At 39.7% G+C, this 16,892-nt stretch overlaps 1 protein-coding gene across 2 annotated transcripts in view; it reads left to right on the forward strand.

The window, feature by feature from the left end:
* The window catches only part of SLC9A9 (solute carrier family 9 member A9), a 665,191-nt gene that overhangs the window by 391,032 nt on the left and 257,267 nt on the right, over positions 1 to 16,892 (forward strand). For both annotated transcript variants that reach the window (XM_027544122.1, XM_027544133.1), the window contains exons 10-11: positions 8,133 to 8,246; positions 9,808 to 9,919. In XM_027544122.1, coding sequence (XP_027399923.1) covers positions 8,133 to 8,246; positions 9,808 to 9,919 — 226 coding nt within the window. The remainder of the gene's footprint in view (positions 1 to 8,132; positions 8,247 to 9,807; positions 9,920 to 16,892) is intronic.

The following is a 16,892-nucleotide window of genomic DNA, read 5'->3' on the forward strand; positions in this document are numbered from 1 at the left end:
ATGTGTTTTGCTGTGTTTTTATAGGCTGTGCTTTTGGAAGTCTCATGTTTTTAAAAAGTCAAATTAAGTTTAAAGGAAGACAATGAAAAATACAGGGGATGGGAAAGGGCTGGATAGCAGCCAGGAGTGCATAGGGAACCCCAAAATTCTCAAAGAAATGACAAAGATGCAGCTCTCTGAACACTCAAGCCCTGTGAATGGCCTTTACTACAGGACCAGTAGAGCCCTGACCTTGAAGCATCTGATCTTGGATTTGAAGCCCATCTCCTGCAAATAGGGCAGAGACACTGCATGAAGTTTGTCTTATTTTAGGACATAGATAGATATAGATATAAAAATACACAATATATGTACAGCAATATTATAAAACTGTACAATCATTATATAAGACACAGTCCAGAAATTTCTCTAAGGGGAAAAGAGGTGATAGGAAAGGAGATCTGTCTTGATGTTACAAAGGTATGGCAAGACCTTTGGTTTTACTTTCATTTTTTGAGAGGAGGAAAGGGTTAGAAGGATTGGATTGGAGGGGATGGTAAATAGACATTGTGGGGAGAAAAGTATCCCCCATCTTAAGTCACCCCCTGCTTCCACTGCTGCTGCTGCTGCGTCGCTTCAGTCGTGTCCGACTCTGTGCGACCCCATAGACGGAAGCCCACCAGGCTCCCCCGTCCCTGGGATTCTCCAGGCAAGAACACCGGAGTGGGTTGCCATTTCCTTCTCCAATGCATGAAAGTGAAAAGTGAAAGGGAAGTCACTCAGTTGTGTCTGACTCTTAGCGATCCCATGGACTGCAGCCTACCAGGCTCCTCCGTCCATGGGATTTCCCAGGCAAGAGTACTGGAGTGGGGTGCCACTACTTCCACTAGTTGGGTACAAAGAAATTTACCTTTTAGGTTTCTTTACTTAAAAAAAACACATGATCAGAATTACAGATATCTTCCCAACCAACAAAGAACTGCCCTGATGATCAAACAAGATGTATGAAACTCTGCTTTGTAGACTCTAATGTGTTTACAAGCATTCACCAATACTATTATTAACTGTCATTAACAAACATCTTGCTGTCCCTAAACCTGGATCTTGTCTAGTGGAGAGGCAGTGTAGTCTGGCAGAAGGGGTGTGGACTGTGGATAAAACTCAGGACAGCTCAATTCTTCCCTTTATTGTGTTTTATGTGGACAAATGCATTAATATGGTCAAGTGCAGTTGTCCCAACTGTAAAATAGAAATAATAGTATCAATTTATGAGTTTTCTTGTTATAATAACATGAATTGTTAAATTTTTTGAAAGCCTTTAACACATTCCCTAGCACAAATCCTAAAAAGTGAGTCCCATTGGCATTATTACTATTTTAGAAGTATAATAGTAATACTGATATTATTTTGTTGTTGTTATTTAGTTGTTATGTCATGTCCAACTCTTCTGCAACCCTACGGACTATAACCTGCCAGCTCTTCTGTCCATGGGTTTCCCCAGGCAAGAATACTGGAGGGGGTTGCCTTTTCCTTCTCCAGAGGATCTTCCTGACCCAGGGATCGAACCCATGTCTTCTACATTGGCAATTCTTTACCACTGAGCCACCAGGGAAGCCCACTGATACTATTACAATGTCCTAAATCTAGAAAAGGACCTCAAAAGATTGCACTTGTACTTATTTGTAAACCTTGTACTTATAAAGCTTTGGCTTCGTAAGGAGAAGCTTTACTCTGGGTACCATGATCTTGACTGGCAAGAAAGCTTCTGTCCTGGTGGTAAAGATCACAGGTCTTCAGCACAATTCATCTCCTATGCTTACCTCTAGACCCCATAGGAATTATTGGGTTCATCTTGAACAGATTCCCTCAGGATTTAGGACCAAGCAAGTATTATAATCCCAGGAGCAAAAGTTTATAATTCTAACAGAATATATTATAATGTTTGTTTGCAAATCCCCCCAATATAGTAATAAAAATTGTTTACTGGTACTCTAGTTGGCTTCTCATGTGTCTCAGTGGGTACAGAATCTGCTTACAATGCAGGAGACACAGGCAGATGTGAGTTCAATCCCCAGGTCAGGAAGATCCCCTGGAGGAGGGTATGGCAACCCACTCCGGTATTCTTGCCTGGAGAATCCCATGGACAGAGGAGCCTGGTGGGCTACAGTCCATAGGGTCACAAAGAGTTGGACACGACTGAAGCAACTGAACACACACACAGCCCGGTTTGTTCAGAATAGTTGTAGATATACCCAATAACTTATAAAAAACGAAATCTGAAATATTCTCTAAAGAAGGCTCCCAGTTAAAAATAAAGGCAGATTTTATTAACAAAGAAAAAAGCTAATCCCAGGACAAAATTATGGAAAAAATAAAAGAATGCATTTAGTTCTTACTTTACTTTCACTTTTATTACAGTTTTATATGTTCTTTAACATCCAAATTAAAATGAATTTCAGTGCACTACTTGGACAAGTAGATGAAGGTCAGTATGTTGGGCCAAACTTTACTAAGTCAAATAGAGGCCACTTTGAGGAGTGAGTCCATGTGAATTTAATTAGTTAATCTGGGTGTAGTGAACTGCTGTAATATTTCTGCACATGAACCAGAGTAATATGATAGTTTCATTCTTTCACTATTAGGAGAAAGAATCAATCAGAATTCATAATAAACATACTTTATAAAACAGATATATAATAAAAAAGAAATGCTTCACCATGGCACCAGGTTTTCCTTCCCTTCCTTTCATGTTTAGAGTTGGTATGATTTTTTTGATCCAAAAGAATTCAAGTTCTGGAAGATTCTTTGTGTAAAAGGTTGTAGTAATACTTGAAAAATGATCATATGTAAAATCTTCAATATAGTCAATATCAATTCAAGATAAATAAATAAATAAAACAGATATGATTTTTTTTTACTTTCTAGTAATTACAATAAGTAACACCAAATGAAAACATAGTATCAAAGAAGCCTGTAAAAAAATGATTTGCTGACCATATTAAGTTGTATAATTAACATAGGCATGATTACCATGAATTTTTAGAGCTTTTAAAGATAGATTGTCCTCTTATGCAGTTTAAATATTCCCCTAGTCTTGTTTGCACTATTAACTTGCTTCTTTTTCCTGAAGAAAAGCTTTCCCAAGCAAATATTATTTTAAACCTGAGTCCCCGCCAAATGCTAACAAACTGTGAATTAGTGGAAATGAAACGAATGTTGTTTACTGTACTAGATAAATAAAATGTTAATTCAAATTATTTTTCACTGACCCTGAGTGGGAAAGAAGTAGATTCAAGGTTATTCATATTGAATACTGTATCAACTATTTTGACATTTGTTGTTATTATTGTTACTACTCTTTTTGGTTTTGGGGTAGAGTTTGTTCTTTATTTTTTCAAAATTGACCAATAAATCTATTTCCTCGGTAATTGACTACTCTGGGCCAGACTGGGGCAATGAAGGTTTAATGACCAAATTGGTTGCTTCTGTCAGCTTGGCCAGTAGTCTTTTCGGCACAGAGGACCAGTTTTGTGGAAGACAAGTTTTCCATGGACCAGAGGATGGGAGATAGTTTTGCGATGATTCAAGAGCATTACATTTATTGTGCACTTTATCTCTATTTTTATTATATCAGCTCCACCTTAGATCAACAGGCTTTAGATCCCAAAGGTTGGGGACCCCTGCAGTAGAACTTAATGTAGATTCTCCTTCTGAAACATGTCTTCAGGAGATTTTTGCATGTGAAATACAAAGTTGAATTTGCCCACACATTTTCATTAAGTGCCCCAAGAAGGAAGTTATTATGAAGTTAAAATTCAGAGGAATTTTGTTACATGATATAAATAGACAAAGGAGTGCTAATCAGTGCTACCGCCTTGCTTTGAAGGGTATCTTTTTTAAAATTCTAACAACCAGCTACAATTTAAAATGAGTCTATCAAATTGTCAAAGGTTTTTTTTTTTAATTGATAAAAATTAATTTTGGCAAGAATATGAGGAAAACACAGCCTCCACACCATTGTTAGAGATGAAAATTGGTATAATCTTTCTGATAGGCAGACTGGTAGTATGTTGAAAAAGTAAAATTAATGTCTGTCCTTTGACAGAAGTAGCCCATATCTGGATATTTCACCTAAGGAATAGTCACTCAGCTGAGGAGAGAGGTTTGTATAAAGATGCTTATTGCAGTTTTGTTTATAAGGAGAAAATCTGAAACAACCAAATATCTAATAATGGATAATAATGGACACAGTGAAATAAAATTTGATATGAAGATACAAAGAGATTGTGCTGCCATTAAAAACTGTTTAATAAATTCAAATTTATTGCCATGGAAAGAGGCTTATAAATATCATTGAGCTAATGAAAGTAAATTATATAAAAATACAGTTAGATTTATGTAGCATTTTGCATGATGATTGCCCTAATGGCTCAGTATAAAGAATCCTCCTGCCAATGCAGGAGACACGGGTTCAACTCCTGGGTCAGGAAGATCCCCTAGAGAAGGGAAGGACTACCCACTCCAGTATTCTTGCCTGAAGAATCCCACAGACAGAGGAGTCTGGCGGGCTACAGTCAATACGGTCACAAAAGAATCAGACACAACTGAGTGACTGAGCACACACACAGATAAGGATGATTGATAATTTCCTAAAACTAAAAAGATGAAGAATTGTGTGAAAGCAAGGCTAAAGAAAGAAAATATTTGGGAAATATCTTATTCTACTCTATTTTTTTAATTTTCATTTTTAACTGAAGGACAATAGCTTTACAGTGTTGTGTGAGTTTCTTCCATACAAGAGTGTGAATCACCTGTAAGTATATGTAATCCCCTCCTGCTGAAGCCTCCCCCCACCCCTTCCATGTACCCATCTAGGTCATCACAGAGCACTGAACTGAGCACCCTGTGTTACACAGCGGCTTCCCACTAGCTGTCGCTTTTACGCATGGTAGTGTATATCTCGGAGAAGGCAATGGCACCCCACTCCAGTACTCTTGCCTGGCAAATCCCATGGACGGAGGAGCCTGGTAGGCTCCATGGGATCCATGGGGTCGCTAAGAGTCGGACGCGACTGAGTGACTTCACTTTCACTTTTCACTTTCATGCATTGGAAAAGGAAATGGCAGCCCACTCCAGTGTTCTTGCCTGGAGAATCCCAGGGACGGGGGAGCCTCGTGGGCTGCCGTCTCTGGGGTCTCACAGAGTCAGTCGGACACGGTTGAAGCAACTTAGCAGCAGCAGCAGCAGTGTATATCTGTCAATACTTCTCCTTCAACGTGTCCCACCCTCTCCTTCTGCTGCTGTGTCTACAAGTCTCTTCTCTATGTCTATTCTGGTCCTGCAAGTAAGTTCATCAATACCGTTTTTTCTAGATTCCATATATATGTATTAATATATTACTTCAATATTTGTTTTTATTTCTTGTAGTTTAATTCAGCTTTCTTTTTAATTCTGAAAGTAATATGTTTGCAGTAAAAAATTAATACAAACGTCAAATGTCTGTAAAGTGAACAAGCTGTTTGTACATGTGTATGTTAATACACTTGATGGATTCATCCATATACAAACATATTTTTTGTTTCAACTTACTTTTTTTTTTATGTCTCACATTCAGAAGTCCTAACTCCAGCTAATAACAGCTGAATTCATCACACACATTCCTGAACCAAACACACTGGTCTGAAAATGGGTAAAGAAGTGGACCCCAGAGACAAAATGGGGTACGACCACTAAGAAGAGGCTGAATGGATCCTAGTCAGCAAATGTCCTCTCTAGAGTAAAATACACTTGGAATGGGGACCCAAGAAGGGAAGGGCCTATACATTTAACCTTGATATGTGGTTATTAAAGCTATGACAAACCTAGACAGTGCATTAAAAAGTAGAGACATCACTTTGCCAACAAAGGTCCATATAGTCAAAGCTATGGTTTTTCCAGTAGTAATGTTTGGATGTGAGAGTAAGACCATAATGAAGGCTGAGCATCAAAGAACTGATGCTTTTGAATTGTCGTGCTAGAGATGACTCTTGAGAGTCCCTTGAACAGAAAGATATTAAACCAGTCAATCCTAAAAAACAACTCTGAATATTCATTGGAAGGACTGTTGCTGAAGTTGAAGCTCCAATACCTTGGTCACCTGATGCAAAGAGCCTACTCATTGGAAAAGACCCTGATGCTGGGAAAGATTGAAGGCAGGAGGAGAAGGTGGTGACAGAGGATGAGATGGTTGGATGGCATCACTAACTCAGTGGACATGAGTTTGAGCAAGCTCAGGGAGATAGTGAAGGACAGGGAATCCTGGTGTGCTGCAGTTCATGGGATCACAAAGAGTTGTACACAACTTAACAACTGAATAACAACAGCAATGTGATTATTAATGTCAAAAACTGAGTAGTCTCTCTGGACTGAATATCTTCCCCCGTCTTCCCCCCCAACAAATTCATTTGTTTAAGCCCTAATCCTCAATGTGATGGCACTTAGAGGTGGGCCTTTGGGAGGTAATTAGGTCATGAGGGTGGAGTGCTCATAAATGGGATTAGCACTTCAGAAGGTGAAACAGTAGAAGGAAGTTCTCCCTTTCTCTCTGCCATGTGAGGACACAGCAAGTAGGTTGCTGTTTGCAAGCCATCAAGAGGGCCTTCATCAGAACCAAATTGCCCAGCACTTGGATCTTAGAATTTCCAGCCTCCAGAACTATGAGAAATGAATTTCTGTTGTTCAAGTCACCCAGTCCATATTATTTTGTTATAGCAGCCTGATGTGTTATGGCACATAGGCAGCAGCCAAATCTCACATTTTGAAAAAGTAAAGATATAATGAAATAGAAAAGCGTCCCCCATCTCCTGTATTTTCCCACATATTTTCACATTGTCTGTGGCTATTTGGGTTACAGTGTTTGTTTAGATGGGCTGGCCTAGAATGTAAAGTGAGTGCTCAGGATAATTGATGATCACTACCGCTGCAGAAAGACCAGCCTGTACCGAAAGAGCTGTGTCTTTTTAATCCATTCTTTCTATTACTGGTTTTAAATAATGTGTCTGACAAGATTCTGCTTTCTTTCTGTCAACTGTCAGTGAACAGGTATTGGGCATTATTTGTGGGGCTGTAAACACATTACATGAAAAAATAATGAGTCCTTAAAAAGTCAAGAGAAATGCCTCCAGAGACGTTTACCTCACATGGTGATTTATGTAGGTCTGGGAAGGAAGTTTCAGAAACTTCCAAAGGAAAAGTCTGGAACATAAACTAATGTCTCTTCCAAATCTGCCTTTGCTGTAGCCCCTGGACATATTTCCCTTTCACTTCTAACCTGGAAGTTGGAGAATGTTTCTCATGTTCAACTTAAATTGTTTAGTTAATGGTCTAAGAATAACTCTTGGGAGCATCCCTCAGCATAACATGTTATTACTCTATCCCTCTGACTGAATCTGATGTATCTATTGTGTTCTTGCTGAATAAACTGATCCCTGGGATTAATCATTTTCTTTTTACCAGCTAGAAATTGTAGACATTTAATGGATATGCCTACATCAGTCAATTTAATGAGTCTCATTGTCCAAAGTTTGAAATATACTGATCATTCTAATGTTGAAATATAGTTCACATTCATCCTTACCACAAGTTTCTAAGTTCTCCAAGTTTGTCTCTCCTGCCTGCCTGAGGAAAATAATTTAGCTAAAGCTTTTTTTTTTTTTTTTAATATAGTTCTTCCAGGGTCTGAGAACTCAAGTGCACCTTCTGGGTGATATACAGCAGGGGCTAAAACATTCTTGCATGGTTCACTACAGTGCACATTAACCAAATCACGTAGTGTCGGTTTCTGCTAAGAGGGACTGTTCTGTCATCTTGGTAGGAATTGTGCCACTGAGGATCATGTTGGTAAATCTCAGCCTGGGATATCACTGACAGCCTTGCAGTTGGAAAGGAGGCTGAGATGCTGACATGGATGTGGCATCTGTCCCTGGGCAGAAAGGCAGGGTAGTCAGCTGGCCTGGCCAGGATGGGCAGGTCCCCTGTTCCTCTCCAGAGGCTGAGCCTAGGGATGGCCTTCCCCATACAGGAGGACCATCTAGTCACCAAACACAGCACAGGAAATTAAATGGACTCAAAGCTGAAGCATAATTCATGGCTTTTGTTCTCTGTTTTGTTTCCAGTTGTTTGAATTTATGAACTTCTTGGCTGAGAACGTCATCTTCTGTTACATGGGCCTGGCACTGTTCACGTTCCAGAATCATATCTTCAATGCTCTTTTCATACTTGGCGCCTTTGTATCCTTTGAAATACAGAACACAAGGAGAAGAAAACAAACTACTTAACTTTAGGGATTATTCTTTTAAACTGTTCATTTTCCTCAGATTTACTGCAAAGTTCAAATTCAAAACATGTAAGTAATTTGAGTTAGAGGAGAAAAGCATCCTAAGAAATATCGGGGCCTTTATTAAATGTCTGTGGTTCAAGATATAAAGTTTGGAAATTGCTGAGGAAAATAAAGGGAAAAAAACTGAAAGAGGAAGACATTTTTTGAATATTCAAAATATGTTTAAAATATGAATCATTTACATAAAAATTATGTCAATCCATTTTTTATGTTTAATCTGTGTTAGAACGTATCAGAAGACAGCCAGGCCTTAGAATATTAGAAATACTTTCACTGAAAGATGGTAAAATCTTTTTTCCAGTGAAGACTTTGTAAAAAGGATAGACAGAGTAAAGATCAAGTCAAATTACCATGATGGATGTGCTTTCACTATCTTAAGCATTGTGCACATGTAAGTTTAATAAGACAGCCTCTTTCCTGTAAGTAAAAGAACAGGTAAAGTCTAGACCTCACTTTTAATGCAGGGGGCTTTTCTTGCTCTAGGTCTGGGGTCTAAGCATTCCCAGAGGGAATGGATGTCTATCAGAAAAGATACTGAGCCACTGTGGATGTTCCCAGGGATAGTCAGCAGCTGTTATCCTTGTTCCTAGTTGGAAAATGGACAGATGCCCTCTGGGATCACAGGTAGATGATCCTAACAGCCAAGAGAGCCAACTCCTCTCCGGAAGCCCTGGTCCAACTAGGCACCAGCCCTGGCCTCTTGTTCCCTTTTCACTGAGCGGAGAAGTGAATTTTCAAATTCCATCCAAATCTTAGAAGGACACTCCCTCTTTCCCAAATAACTCCTCCCATTTGAGGACAAACTAGCACAGACAATCAGGGAAGATGTCCAAGATGTCAAAAGGGGAGAGATGACTACCACCAGTATTTTCATAGATTTTTTAACCTGTATAGCTTGGATTTTAGTGAAATGCCTCTTAAAGCAGAAGTTGTTTTATACATTTAGACAGGCAATTCCTCTCGAAATTAAATTCACTAAAAGAAAAAAAAATAAGTGAAGCTTGCTAGATTTAGAGAGTATAAACTGATGGAAAGTAAGATGATAATCGTGAGCCAAAGCACATTTATCCTTTCTCAAGTGCTGCTTGAGAGGATAATGGCACAGCCTCGGAACAGTCTCTGCCTCACATTTTGCAGCAGAATTGAGCGTAGAGTCAGTTATCAGCCACATAAATGTGATGAGAAAATTTACGGTGATTGAAATGGTATTGGGTTAACAATTTTAAACCAAGTATATGTTCAAAGAAGAGAGTCCTCTATTATTTCTGGAAAGGAACTGACATTGAAAGATGAATTTTGGAAGCAGTTTGGACATACATGTATCTACATGTTTATTCCTATTTTCTGGGTCATAATATAGAGAAGCTTAAGGACATAATATTTAAAGCCCAAGGACTATCACACTTATGACAGCAACATTTTCCTCAATGTTTCCCTGCGCTTATCCACAGGTAGCAATTTTTGTAGCCAGAGCCTGCAACATATATCCCCTCTCCTTCCTCCTGAATCTAGGCCGGAAACACAAGATCCCCTGGAACTTTCAACACATGATGATGTTTTCAGGTATGTGAATTTTGTTGTGTGTTCGTGCAACTTTTCTCTCATATTTTTTCCTTGGACTTGGGAAACCGTGTACACTGTACATTATACTTAGAGACTTTTTGGGGAAGCATAACTTCTCTTTACCCCATTGTACCTACTTTCATGCTGCTATCCATACAGTCTGTGCACCAGTGGCATTTCTTTCCAGAAATAAAATGAAATTAAAGAGAATCTGGTTAAGATAGCCACGCGTTTCAATATCTGCCCCCAAACTGGCCAGAATCTAGCCTAGAATAGCCACTGAACTTTTCCCTGGCCTGTGCTCAGTTACTCAGTTGTGTCTGACTCTCTGGGACCACATGGACCACAGCACACCAGGCTCCTCCGTCCATGGGGATTCTCCAGGGAAGAATACTGGAGTAGGTTGCCATGCCCTCCCCCAGGGAATCTTCCCAACCCAAGAATCGAACCCAGCTCCCCTCATTGCAGTCGGATCCCTTAACTGAGCCACCAAGGAAGCCCTTTCCTGACCTATTTCAGATCAATTTTCAGTTGGAGGAATTTGCATAATTGTTTCACAAAATGCAGACCTACAGATAAATAGTGTGTAAGTGGTGCCGTTTCTGTCCAATGTTATGGCTCCTTCTCCTTAGAAGCCTTGCTGCTTCCCTATGCACAGCTCCAGGGAGTTTTCATGGTTAATACAGAAGCAAATCACATCCAAGTATGATCAGTTATTAGTTGAGAAAAGCGTTAATAGCAATCCACCAAATACCAAGAGCTGTCCTACACACAGGTGGATGAAACCAGCGAAATCTCTACTCTCAAACCATACCTGAAGGCCCCTTTTTCCCAAAGAAAACAAACAAAATGAACTTGCTGACCCTGATCTGCTCTGGGGACTGTGCTTCTTTATGTTCAATTAATTTTCCTACCATCAGCCTTTTCTTATTTGAAGACTTTTCCCCTTACATGTCTTCTATGTACTTGTACACTTATATTACAGACAGAGGCAGTTCACTGATAGGTACATGAGAGTAAAACAAAGCTTCACAACAGAGCAAACAAAATGTGGGTTATACAGGAGGATATGGAAACAGTGAGAAAAACTATCATTTACTGAATATCTGCTATTTGCTTCTCATTATAAATCAATCCTAGTGAAGTGAAAGTTACAGTCGCTCAGTTGTGTCCAACTCTTTGCAACCTCATGGACTATACAGTCCATGGAATTCTCCAGGCCAGAATACCAGAGTGGGTAGCCTTTACCTTCTGCAGGGCATTTTCCCAACCCAGGGATTGAACCCAGGTCTTACGCATTGCAGGCAGATTCTTTACCAGCTGAACCACAAGGGAAGCCCAAATTAATCCTATGAAGCAAATATCAATCCATTTTCTAGATGGAAAAAATGAGGTTCAGAATCTCAAAAAAGGTTAAGTAACTTGGCTGAGGATGAAATCATTCCTAAGCCAAGGTCTGTGGAACTTCACCTCAAAACCCAACAAATCCACATTTTTAGAAGTAGGAATAAGGGCTTCCCCTGTGGCTTGGCGGTAAAGAATCTGCTTGCAATTCAGGAGACACAGGTTCAATCCGTGGGTCAGGAAGATCTAGAAAAGGAAGTGGCAACTCGCTCCACTATTCTTGCCTGGAAAATCCCATGGACAGAGGAGCTTGGTGGGCTACGGTCCATGGGGTTACAAAGAGTCAAACACAACTTAGTGAATGAACAACAATAGCAACTAGGAATAAAAGGCTTGTTTTACCTTCACTTCCCTCCTAGCCTGTTCCACACAGTAAAGGGTGGCAGCTTCCAGGTTGACAATGAGTCATTTAATCAAGTGCAGGCAAATGGAGATCCAGAGTTTTAAAATGTCCTCCTGTAGGCCTCTGACAGTGCTTCCCTATATTTCCAGATATGCCGGTGTGGCGTGCCCGAGACAGAGAGTCATACAGAGTGTATTGTACCAATCAGTTCAGTTCAGTTCATTTCAGTCACTCAGTCGTGTCCAACTCTTTGGGACCCCATGAATCGCAGCACGCCAGGCCTCCCTGTCCTGTTGTACCGATAGGTGATCTTTAATTTAAAGCAGTGATGAACTTTGGTAATGATTAACTCTTTTTTTTTTTAATTTTATTTTATTTTTAAACTTTACAAATTGTATTAGTTTTGCCAAATATCAAAATGAATCCGCCACAGGTATACATGTGTTTCCCATCCTGAACCCTCCTCCCTCCTCCCTCCCCATACCATCCCTCTGGGTCGTCCCAGTGCACTAGCCCCAAGCATCCAGTATCGTACATTGAACCTGGACTGGCAACTCGTTTCATACATGATATTTTACATGTTTCAATGCCATTCTCCCAAATCTCCCCACCCTCTCCCTCTGCAACAGAGTCCATAAGACTGTTCTATACATCTGTGTCTCTTTTGCTGTCTCATACACAGGGTTATTGTTACCATCTTTCTAAATTCCATATATATGCGTTAGTATACTGTATTTATGTTTTTCCTTTTGGCTTACTTCACTCTGTATAATAGGCTCCAGTTTCATCCACCTCATTAGAACTGATTCAAATGTATTCTTTTTAATGGCTGAGTAATACTCCATTGTGTATATGTACCACAGCTTTCTTATCCATTCATCTGCTGATGGACATCTAGGTTGCTTCCATGTCCTGGCTATTATAAACAGTGCTGCGATGAACATTGGGGTACATGTGTCTCTTTCCCTTCTGGTTTCCTCAATGTGTATGCCCAGCAGTGGGATTGCTGGGTCATAAGGCAGTTCTATTTCCAGTTTTTTAAGGAATCTCCACACTGTTCTCCATAGTGGCTGTACTAGTTTGCATTCCCACCAACAGTGTAAGAGGGTTCCCTTTTCTCCACACCCTCTCCAGCATTTATTGCTTGTAGACTTTTGGATCGCAGCCATTCTGACTGGCGTGAAATGGTACCTCATAGTGGATTTGATTTGCATTTCTCTGATAATGAGTGATGTTGAGCATCTTTTCATGTGTTTGTTAGCCATCTGTATGTCTTCTTTGGAGAAATTTCTATTTAGTTCTTTGGCCCACTTTTTGATTGGGTCATTTATTTTTCTGGAGTTGAGCTGTAGGAGTTGCTTGTATATTTTTGAGATTAGTTGTTTGTCAGTTGCTTCATTTGCTATTATCTTCTCCCATTCTGAAGGCTGCCTTTTCACCTTGCTAATAGTTTCCTTTGATGTGCAGAAGCTTTTAAGTTTAATTAGGTCCCATTTGTTTATTTTTGCTTTTATGTCCAATATTCTGGGAGGTGGGTCATAGAGGATCCTGCTGTGATGTATGTCAGAGAGTGTTTTGCCTATGTTCTCCTCTAGGAGTTTTATAGTTTCTGGTCTTACGTTGAGATCTTTAATCCATTTTGAGTTTATTTTTGTGTATGGTGTTAGAAAGTGTTCTAGTTCCAGAAAATTGCAGAGGAAGGTAAACTTCCAAACTCATTCTATGAGGCCACCATCACCCTAATACCAAAACCTGACAAAGATCCCACAAAAAGAGCAAACCACAGGCCAATATCACTGATGAACATAAATGCAAAAATCCTTAACAAAATTCTAGCAATCAGAATCCAACAACACATTAAAAAGATCATACACCATGACCAAGTGGGCTTTATCCCAGGGATGCAAGGATTCTTCAATATCCGCAAATCAATCAATGTAATACACCACATTAACAAATTGAAAAATAAAAACCATATGATTATCTCAATAGATGCAGAGAAAGCCTTTGACAAAATTCAACATCCATTTATGATAAAAACTCTCCAGAAAGCAGGAATAGAAGGAACATACCTCAACATAATAAAAGCTATATATGACAAACCCACAGCAAACATTATCCTCAATGGTGAAAAATTGAAAGCATTCCCTCTAAAGTCAGGAACAAGACAAGGGTGCCCACTTTCACCATTACTATTCAACATAGTTTTGGAAGTTTTGGCCACAGCAATCAGAGCAGAAAAAGAAATAAAAGGAATCCAAACTGGAAAAGAAGAAGTAAAACCCTCACTATTTGCAGATGACATGATCCTCTACATAGAAAACCCTAAAGACTCCACCAGAAAATTACTAGAACTAATCAATGATTATAGTAAAGTTGCAGGATATAAAATCAACACACAGAAATCCCTTGCATTCCTATACACTAATAATGAGAAAACAGAAAGAGAAATTAAGGAAACAATTCCATTCACCATTGCAACGGAAAGAATAAAATACTTAGGAATATATCTACCTAGAGAAACTAAAGATCTATACATAGAAAACTATAAATCACTGGTAAAAGAAATCAAAGAGGACACTAATAGATGGAGAAATATACCATGTTCATGGATTGGAAGAATCACTATAGTGAAAATGAGTATACTACCCAAAGCAATTTATAGATTCAATGCAATCCCTATCAAGCTACCAACAGTATTCTTCACAGAGCTAGAACAAATAATTTCACAATTTGTATGGAAATACAAAAAACCTCGAATAGCCAAAGCGATCTTGAGAAAGAAGAATGGAACTGGAGGAATCAACCTACCTGACTTCAGGCTCTACTACAAAGCCACAGTTATCAAGACAGTATGGTACTGGCACAAAGACAGAAATATAGATCAGTGGAACAAAATAGAAAGCCCAGAGATAAATCCACGCACATATGGACACCTTATCTTTGACAAAGGAGGCAAGAATATACAATGGATTAAAGACAATCTCTTTAACAAGTGGTGCTGGGAAATCTGGTCAACCACTTGTAAGAGAATGAAACTTAGAACATTTTCTAACACCATACACAACAATGATTAACTCTTATAATGGGACAGCAAAACGCAGATTGGATCACATAAAGAAGTTGGCACTGGGGTGCATTTTTGTAAAGCATTTCTAGGAGTTGGGAAGCACTGTTCCTTTTTTGCCATCAAAATATCAGTAGCTTCACTCTGGAGAATTGTGGTTTATTTTTAAAACTGGGATATTATATTTTAAACAATGCTTTATTTTACAAAGAAGATTTTGAGAAAAGTACAAGGTTTAAATAGCTATCTTGGGATGTGAAATGTCTGCCCAAATAACCTCGTGGCTTGCTGGTTTTCTGGATTTGGCATCTTTTGTGTTTGCTTAGCTGTCAAATTGGAGCTGCATTAAAATCTGAGGCCAGCAATATAGTATGTACAGCCAGGGGATGTGAGGAAGCCCAGAACTTGGTGATACCTTTGTGATATTCTAAGGTGGGGAGTCAGCGAACTAGGGCCTTTAAACCAAATCTAGCCCCATGAATTTTGTAAGTAAAGTTGGAACATAGCTCTACCTCTCTTTATATAATACTGCCTGTGCTGCTTTATGCTGTGCATGCTGTGCAAAGTCACTTCAGTCATGTTGGACTCTGCAACCCCATGGTCTGTAGTCCACCAGACTCCTCTGTCCATGGGACTCTCCAGGCAAGAATACTGGAGTGGGTTGCCATGCCCTCCTCCAGGGAATCGTCCTGACCCAGAGATCCAACCCACATCTTGTATGTCTCCTGCATTGGCAGGCAGGTCCTTTACCACTAGCACCACCAGGGAAGCCCCATCTTTATGCTACAAGGGCAAAATTGAATGTTGCAGTAGAAACTATATGATTTACAAAACCTAAAACATCTACTACCTGGCCTTTGTTCTAAAACACCTTCATCCTCTAGAAGGAAAACTACAACTCCATCACATTAATGGGATTGGAGTTAATAGTTTAATTAGGAGAATATCCATCTGCCAGGTCCTATTATTAAGAACATTGACTTTTCTGCTATAAAGCTATCTTCTTAGCTTTAAAATGAGGAAATTGCTAGGTTACATGGTTATGTAATTGAATCATAGATGGTCAACTCTAAAATCACTCTGTACCTTTCTAACACCTTTTGTGGGTATGTTTTGAGACTCATCTCCAGGGCAAGATAGGCTAGGCATTATTGGTCTCTTTCTGTGGATTAAAAAAGAGAAGGAAAGAAACGCATGGAGAACTTTGGAGTATCTTGCTCACAACCTGGCAACTAGTTAAGAGATGAAATTGAGACTTAAACCTGGGCCTCTGGACTTTGAATTTCGATCCTTCTCATCTGCCTTGACAGGACTTCAGATTTACCCTCCAGGTCATGAGAACAGAAGTTAAATCAAAGCCGTGCCCTTTCTAGAACAGGCAAACTCCAGCATCCAGTTCACAGTAAGCCACCCATGTGAGCGACACCCTTCCCCTAGCCATAGGCTCAGTTCTATGTTTTACCCACTGATCCCCATCAGAATGTAGGAAGGATCAAGGGAGTTCACCATGTGGAGGGCGATAGTTTTCTTCAAAAGAGAATGCTCCAGACTAGGCTTTGATTTTCTGCATGAATCCTGATATTCCATACCTCATATTCCACACCTCACTCAGGACCTAAAGTTTTCAATGTATTTGCTGGGAAATAAAGAATTTAAAAGATAAACTTAAGGTAATGTAAGCCAGAGGAGGAAGTGAAAAAGCAGATCTTTTTCTGGGTATGTGGACACCACAGCTGCTGAGATCAGAAAAAAACGACTGACCCCCTTAAAGAATATTTGCATTATAATGTAGTTTAATGTTCTTAATTATGTCCAGAGGGGTTTTGATCATCCAGTGAGAAGGAAACTTTAAAGCTCTCTGGTGGGACCTAGTTGTCCTTGCCTCACTGAGAAATGAAGATGGAGCCTCTCTTTACACAGCTCAAAGCATTTTTCAGAGTCCTTCAGATCAGATCAGTTGCTCAGTCATGTCTGACTCTTTGCGACCCCATGAATCACAGCACGCCAGGCCTCCCTGTCCATCACCAACTCCCGGAGTTCACTCAGACTCACGTCCATCGAGTCAGTGATGCCATCCAGCCATCTCATCCTCTGTCATCCCCTTCTCCTCCTGCCCCCAATGCCTCTCAGCATCAGAGTCTTTTCCAATGAGTCAACTC

The sequence above is a fragment of the Bos indicus x Bos taurus genome, chromosome 1 (assembly GCF_003369695.1).
Source record: "Bos indicus x Bos taurus breed Angus x Brahman F1 hybrid chromosome 1, Bos_hybrid_MaternalHap_v2.0, whole genome shotgun sequence".
In the NCBI taxonomy this organism is placed as follows: domain Eukaryota; kingdom Metazoa; phylum Chordata; class Mammalia; order Artiodactyla; family Bovidae; genus Bos; species Bos indicus x Bos taurus.